Below are 8,081 nucleotides of genomic sequence, written 5' to 3'. Positions count from 1 at the left end.
AACAACAGTTTAAAGAGAAAGTTCCTAGCTTTCCGTTCCTACTTTATTTATTTCTCAACTCCTAAATATGCACGAACTGTACCATTTTAAAGCCAGAGTTTTTTTTAGCAGCGTCATAGTTAAGCACGTAACCAGTCCGCAATTCGCTGTGAGTGCATAGGGGAGAGTGGGCAAAATGCCACCCTACCTCAATCTGACCATGACTACTCTCCTGCTCAAACAGGAAGTACCAGTGATAGGAAAGTATCCAAACCAAAAAAAAAAAACATGGATTACAAGCAACATCCGTGCTGGACTAAAGGCTAGAGCTACCCCTTACAAGGAACAGGATATGGACATGGGTGCATACAAGAAATCCCGCTACGACATCAGACGAGACATCAAACATGCAAAAGGCCAGTATAGGACTAAGGTGGAATCCTATTACATAGGCTCCGACACTCGTCGAATGTGGCAGGGCTTGCAGACGTTAACGGATTACAAAAGGGAAACCCAACCATGAGTTGCCCAGTGATGCAGAACTCCCAAACGAGCTAAATGGCTTATGCTTGCTTCGAGGAATATAACACTGTGCCTTGCGTGAAAGCCCCGGTTTTTCCGAATGACTGTGTGATCTCGCTCTCCGTGGCCAATGTGAGCAAAACGTTTAAAAAAAGTTAAGTCACAAGGCCGCCGTCATTCTCAAAGCATGCGAAGACCAGCTGGCAAGTGTCTTCAGGCATTTTCAATCTCTCCTTGTCTCAGTCTGTAATCCCAACATGTTTCAAGCTGACCATCATTTTGTCCCTGTTCCCAAGAGCCCCAAGGTAACTTGCCTAAATGACATCTGTAATTATGAAGTGCTTTGACAGGCTGGTCATGACACACATCACCACCATCATCCCAGACACCCTAGAGCCGGGGCTTTCCAACCTTTTCTAGCTTTAAACATTTCACTATTTTTTTAGCTTTCAAATGGTCACATTCTTCTCTTCTCTCCCCAGCAAATATTCCCCGGGTCCTTAGTGTACAAGAAGTTGTACACTATGTTTTCTCTCAATATACACTATATATACAAAATAATGGCTTTACTGAACGGCCTTACTGAAGTGCTCAGTGGTTTTCAACGTGGCACCGTCATAGGATGCCACCTTTCCAACAAGTCAGTTTGTCAAATGTCTGCACTGCTAGAGCTGCCCCGGTTAACTGTATGTGCCGTTATCATGAAGTGGAAATGTCTAGGAGCAACAACGGCTCAGCTGCAAAGTGGTAGGCCACACAAGCTCACTGCTTGTTGAACATCTCATTCCAAAATCATGGACATTATTATGGAGTTGGTACCCCCTTTGCTGCTATAACAGCCTACACTCTTCTAGGAAGGCTTTCCACTAGATGTTAGAACATAGCTGTGGGGACTTGCTTCTATTCAGCCACGAGCATTAGTTAGGTTGGGCGATTAGGCCTTGCTCGCAGCCGGCCTTCCAATTCATCCCAAAGGTGTTTGATGGGGTTGAGGTTAGGGCTCTGTGCAGGCCAGTCAAGTTCTTCCACGCCGATCTCAACAAACCATTTCTCTATGGACTTCGCTTTGTGCACAGGAGCATTGTCATGCAGGAAAGGGCCTTCCCCAAAGCACAGAATCATCTAAAATGTCATTGTATGCTGTAGCATTAATATTTCCATTACTGGAACTAAGAGGACTAGCCCGAACCATGAAAAACAGACGGAGACCATTAATTCCTCCTCCTCCACCACCAAACTGTACAGTTGGCACTATGCATTGGGGCAGGTAGTGTTCTCCTGGCATCCACCAAACCCAGATCAGTCCGTCAGACTGCCAGATGGTGAAGCGTGATTCATCACTCCAGAAAACACGTTTCCACTGCTCCAGAGTCCAATGGCGGCGGGCTTTACACCACTCCAGCCGATGCATGGTGATCTTAGGCTTGAGTGCGGCTGTTCTGCCATGGAAACCCATTTCATGAAGCTCCCGACGAACAGTTATTATGCTGACAATGCTTTAAGAGGTAGTTTGGAACTCAGTAGTGAGTGTTGCAATCTTGGACAGATGATTTTTACACGCTTCAGCACTCTTCGGCCATGTTCTGTGAGCTTGTGCGGCCTACCACTTCGTGGTTGAGCCATTGTTTCTCCTAGATGTTTCCACTTTACAATAACAGCACTTATAGTTGACCGGGGAAGATCTAGCAGGACAGAAATTTGACGACCTGACTTGTTGTGAAGGTGGCATCCTATGACGGTGCCACATTGTAAATCACTGAGCTCTTCAGGAAGGTCATTCTACTGCCAATGTTTGTCTATTGAGATTGCATGGCTATGTGCCTAATTTATACACCTGTCAGCAACAGATTTGAATTTTTAAGCCAATAGTGGAGGTGGTGTGATAATGTCAATGTTGCATTGATTAGATTGTAGCTGGGAGTTTGCGCTGTCTGATGTGTGAGATTTGTTTGAAAGTTTTCGGTGGAACACTTAAATTGCATGCACTTTCAGAATTGTTTGGCAAGCTACTCATAGTTGGGCTGCGAGCTACTCACAATTGACCTGTTGGAGACCCCTGCCCTAGGTTCATTCCAATTCACATATCACCCCAATAGATCCACAGATGACGCAATCTCAATTGCACTTCATACTGCACTCTCCCACCTGGACAAGAGTGGAAATACAGTGCATTCAGAAAGTATTCAGACCCCCTTTTCCACATTTTGTCACTTTACAGCCTGATTAAATTGTTTTTCCTCCCCTCATCAATCTACACATAATACCCCATAATGACAAAGCAAATGCAGGTTTTTACAAATGTTAGCAAATGTATTTAAAAAATATCAAGTGTATCAAGTATTCAGACCCTTTACGCTGTACTTTGTTCAAGCACCTTCGGCAGCGATTACAGCCTCGATTCTTCATGGATATGACGCTACAAGCTTGGCACACCTGTATTTGGGGAGTTTTTACCATTCTTCTCTGCAGATCCTCTCAAGCTCTGTCAGGTTAGATGGGGAGCGTCTCTGCACAGCTATTTTCAGGTCTCTCTAGAGATGTTAAATCGGGTTCAAGTCCGGGCTCTGGCTGGGCCACTCAAGGACATTCAGAGACTTGTCCCGAAGCCACTCCGGCGTTGTCTTGGCTGTGTCCCTAGGGTCGTAGTCTTGTTGGAAGGTGAACCTTCGTCCCAGTCTGAGGTCCTGAGTGCTCTGGAGCAGGTTTTCTTCAAGGATCTCTCTGTACTTTTCTCCGTTCATATTTCCCTCGATCCTGACCAGTCTCCCAGTCCCTGCCTCTGAAAAACATCCCCAGAGCATGATGCTGCCACCAACATGCTTCACTGTAGGGATGTTGCCAGGTTTCCTCCAGACGTGATGCTTAGCATTCAGACCAAAGGGTTCAATCTTGGTTTCATCAGACCAGAAAATCTTGTTTCTCGTGGTATAAAAGTACACTAGGAGCATTTTGGCAAACTCCAAGCGGGCCTCCAAGCGGGCCTTTTACTGAGAGTGCTTCCGTCTTGTCACGTTCTGACCTTTATTTCTGCTGTTTTTGTCATTATTTAGTATGTTCAGGGCATGAGTTGGAGTCGGCAGTCTGTTTGTTTTTCTATGATTTTGGGATTTCTATGTTTCGGCCTAGTATGGTTCGCAATCAGAGGCAGGTGTCATTGGTTGTCTCTGATTGAGAATCATACTTAGGTAGCCTGGGTTTCACTGTTTGTTTGTGGGTGTTTGTCTATGTTAGTTGCTTGTGTCTGCACAGGTCTCATTTATAGTGTCACAGTCGTTATTTGTTTTTGTATTCAGTGTTCAGTACTTTCTTTAATTAAATATTCAGCATGAACACATACCACGCCGCATTTTGGTCCTCCGATCCTTCTCGCCTCTCCTCCGACAGTGACAGAATCACCCACCAACCAAGGACCAAGCAGTGTGGTAAAAGACAGCAGCAGCAGCAGCAACAACAGCGGCCAGCATCACAGGACTCCTGGACATGGGAGAAGATATTGAACGGAGAGGGACCCTGGGCACAGGCTGGGGAATATCACCACCCCAAAGCAGAGCTGGAGGCAGCGATATGAGGAGGCAGCACGGCAGCGCGACAGGTACGACAGGTAAACAGATTTTACCCATTTTTTGGGGGGGGGCACAGGAGGTGTGGGGCTAAGCCAGGTAGCAGACCTGAGCTCACTCCTCGTGCTTATTATAAGCATTGAGTTATTGGTCAGGCACCGTGTTAAGCGCACGATGTCGCCAGTACGTGCCCATAGCCCGGTGCGCTATAGGGCAGCCCCCCGAAAGTGTCATGCGAGTGTGGGCATCGAGCCAAGGCGTATGGTGCCTGCTCAGCGTGTCTGGTCGCCAGTACGCAGTTTTGGTCCAGGGTATCCTGTGCCGGCTCTGCGTACTGTGTCTCCAGGGCGCTGGAAGGGTGCAGTGCGTCCCATGCCTGCGCTCCGCTCGTGCCGGGCAAATGTGGGAGTGGAGCCTAATGGAGAGGTGCGCGTAGTAGGCACTAGATCTCCCGTGCTTACCCACAGCCCGGTTCAACCTGTGCCTGTGCTCTGGAGGGTCCGGGATAGAGTAGTGATCCTTCCCGGGGGAGTGGTGCCAAGGCTGTGCACCAGAGCTCCACTGCTCCCCCACAGCCCGGTCCTTCAGGTGCCTCCTCCTAACACCAAGCCTCCCGGAGGTCTCCCCAGCCTGGTGGGTCCTGTGGCAGCCCCACGCACCAGGCTGTCTCCTCCCTACAGGTGTTCCCGCTGCCGGTGTCTCCCGCCTGTCTGGCGCTGCCGGTGTCCCCCGCCTGTCTGGCGCTGCCGGTGTCCCCCGCCTGTCTGGCGCTGCCGGAGTCCCCCGCCTGTCTGGCGCTGCCGGAGTCCCCCGCCTGTCTGGCGCTGCCGGAGTCCCCCGCCTGTCTGGCGCTGCCGGAGTCCCCCGCTCCAGAGGCGACAGAGCCCCTCTGTCCAGAGGCGACAGAGCCCCTCTGTCCAGAGGCGACAGAGCCCCTCTGTCCAGAGGCGACAGAGCCCCTCTGTCCCGAGCTGCCCCTCTGTCCGAGCTGCCCCTCTGTCCCGAGCTGCCCCTCTGTCCAGTGGGGTCATTTAGAAGGGTCGCCGTGGTTAGGAAGCCATGGAGGCGGACTAAGACTATGGTGAAGTGGGGTCTACGTCCCGCGCCAGAGCCGCCACCGTGGACAGACTCCCACCCAGACCCTCACCTACAGGTTAAGGTTTTGCGGTCGGAGTCCAAACCTTTGGGGGGGGGGGGGGTACTGTCATGTTCTATCCTTTATTTCTGCTGTTTTTATCATTATTTAGTATGGTCAGGGCGTGAGTTGTGGTGGGCAGTCTGTTTGTTTTTCTATGATTTTGGGATTTCTATGTTTCGGCCTAGTATGGTTGTCAATCAGAGGCAGGTGTCATTGGTTGTCTCTGATTGAGAATCATACTTAGGTAGCCTGGGTTTCACTGTTTGTTTGTGGGTGATTGTCTATGTTAGTTGCTTGTGTCAACACAGGTCTCATTTATAGCTTCACGGTCGTTATTTGTTTTTGTATTCAGTGTTCAGTACTTTCTTTAATTAATGAACACATTGAATGAACATGAACACATACCACGCTGCATTTTGGTCCTCCGATTCTTCTCGCTTCTCCTCTTCAGATGAAGAGGAGGACGACTGTGACACGTCTGGCCACTCTATCATAAAGCTCTGATTGGTGGTGTGCTGCAGATATGGTTGTTCTTCTGGAAGGTTCTCCCATCTCCAGAGAGGAACTCTGGAGCTCTGTCGGGTTCTTTGTCACCTCCCTGATCACGGAGCTCTACAGACAATTCCTTCGACCTCATGGCTTGGCTTTTGCTCTGACATGCACTGTCAACAGTAAGACCTTATATAGACAGTTGTGTGCCTTTCCAAATCACGTCCAATGAATTGAATTTACCACAGGTGGACTCCAATCAAGTTGTAGGATCATTCAAGGATGATCAATGGAAACAGGATGCACCTGAGCTCAATTTCAAGTCTCATAGCAAAGAGTCTGAATACTTATGTATATATGATATTTGTTTTTATTTTGTATACATTTGTAAAAATGTCTAAACCTGTCTTTGTGTTGTCATTATGGAGTATTGTGTGTAGATTGAGGAAAAATAATAATTTAGTAATTATAATAATCATTTAGTAATTTTTTAATAAGGCTGTAACGTAACAAAATGTGGAAATAGGGAAAGGGTCTGAATACTTTCCGAATGCGTTGTATGTGAGAATGCTGTTCATTGAGTACAGCTCAGCAGAGGTAGAGAGAATGGTGACATGAAGTGGTTTCTGTCCTTTGTCATAGTTGTATAATTTTTATAATTTGTAAATGTTGAAATCAATGGTTTTTGTTTGGCATACATTTTAAAGTGAATAATCTGAGTCAAAGCGTAATTCCGTTAACCTGGAATTGCTCATATCTGTCTATTTAGGATTTTAGAAACATGTAGAAGGAGATCCCTCTATTGAATCTAACTTTTTGAATCTAACAAGCAAATCCATTATGGATTGGTCAGTCAACTTTGGTACTGCGTGTCATGTTTGATACAGGGAGGCAGTGATGATGAGAGGAAACACTGCAAGCTACTGGAGGCTATCAGCTCACTTGGGGGGGGAGAAAAGGTCAGAACTGATCATGTTTAATGGTACATTCCTAGATACGTGGGGCTTCTGGAGTTGTACAAGATGTTAGATTCTAAATGAACAGAGTAAGACTCACGGACGACTAATAAAGCTCAAACCAAGTTTATTCAACCACTGGGTCATTCAGCTGTATAAGACAAAGACATGTTTACACAAGCACAAGTATTTATACCCCCCTTTAGGCTTTTGTCTCCTCCTTTTCTCTAAACACTACATCTCTGTTGCTAGGCAGGAAGTTATGTGATGTGGGTAATAAAACTGTTCCTTCTCCTTTCATGGGACTTGACCTGACCTCGGCCCACATTCCTCACTAATCTTCAGCTATCCACCCTTATCAGTGATCACAACCACGTGATTGCCTTTTTCCTTACTTAGTAACTTTCCAAAACCGTGGATCTTATCCACCCTCAATTAAACCCACCATATACATTCCTCCTACATATAACCATTAACTTCTGGTGTAGCAAGTATTTCAAATTACAACCTAACAAAGAGAAATGCAGACCGGAGGACTTAGCCTACCAATTGAATGAAATCAACAGTGTGTAATGTATTTTTTTTGTGTGTGTTGCTTTTGTGGTCATGTATGTTTGATCAGTTTTTGTGTCAATGTGCATTATTCATACTATTAGGAAGAAGCTTGCTGAACGGTCTGAAGAAAGCCTTGAGGTGTCAGAATTCACAGTCAAAGGTAAATTAAACTAAATGTACCCGGTTTACTTTTTTCAAAATGCCTTGTGCTTTTATCAAGATAGTTTGACAGTTCAAGTAGTGAAAAGTGTAGCTAAATGTCTGACAAGCTCCAGGAACATGTGATTTGACAGTCTGAACTGTATGTCTGTCTGTGTCATGAATGACAGGTAAAAGAGACAAAATCAATTTGTCTGACCTCATTGGAACCTTGGGTAAGACCCCCAGTGCTTTAATGAAGACGAAGAAGCAGCTGAAGAACTTTCAACACAACCAGAGCACCCTGGAAACACCCCTGACCAGGAAGTAGACAGAACGGGTAAGACCATCAAAGGGTAGTCTTGAATGCAGTCCTCTGTTTACAACTGAGGATTTAACAAATATCCTTTTACAGATCCAAAGAGAAGTGGCTTTTGAGAACGTCAAAAGAGGTGTCCTGCTGGCAGAGTGTGGTCCTACAGAACCAGAAGGCATAGCAGCTGGTCTTCCCACTGAACCAGGAGCCATCTGGCCCAAAACGCATAGAGCAGGTGGTGGCTGGATGGACGGTTGGTGTAAAAAGTTCCTTTGTTTTATTTCTGTTTGTGTTCCATGATTGTAAAGTAATTTCAGATATTATGTGCTCCAGGACCCAAACCTTCCTAGAACAAGATATATTCAGCCTCCTGCACATGAACAAGCAGCCTCTCCATGACCCTGTTCTGACTCCCACTGAGGAGGCTT

General features: G+C 46.6%; 1 protein-coding gene and 1 long non-coding RNA gene across 2 annotated transcripts in view; one reads left to right on the top strand and one right to left on the bottom strand.

Annotated features, from left to right (window-relative positions):
- Nucleotides 1-2,542: 2,542 nt before the first annotated feature.
- The window catches only part of LOC135549129 (ADP/ATP translocase 2-like), a 32,011-nt gene continuing 26,472 nt past the window's right edge, over nt 2,543-8,081 (bottom strand). Inside the window, exon 4 of the mRNA XM_064979176.1 lies at nt 2,543-2,646. Within this exon, the coding sequence (XP_064835248.1) occupies nt 2,579-2,646 (68 nt within the window). The 3' untranslated portion in view covers nt 2,543-2,578. The remainder of the gene's footprint in view (nt 2,647-8,081) is intronic.
- The window catches only part of LOC135550316 (uncharacterized), a 2,397-nt gene continuing 978 nt past the window's right edge, over nt 6,663-8,081 (top strand). Inside the window, exons 1-4 of the long non-coding RNA XR_010457103.1 lie at nt 6,663-7,359; nt 7,529-7,677; nt 7,753-7,906; nt 7,987-8,081. The exon at nt 7,987-8,081 is cut by the window's right edge and continues 978 nt beyond it. This is a non-coding gene — a long non-coding RNA (uncharacterized LOC135550316). The remainder of the gene's footprint in view (nt 7,360-7,528; nt 7,678-7,752; nt 7,907-7,986) is intronic.

This window comes from Oncorhynchus masou, chromosome 12, assembly GCF_036934945.1.
Source record: "Oncorhynchus masou masou isolate Uvic2021 chromosome 12, UVic_Omas_1.1, whole genome shotgun sequence".
NCBI lineage: Eukaryota > Metazoa > Chordata > Actinopteri > Salmoniformes > Salmonidae > Oncorhynchus > Oncorhynchus masou.
This window is presented reverse-complemented; position numbering and strand designations above follow the sequence as displayed.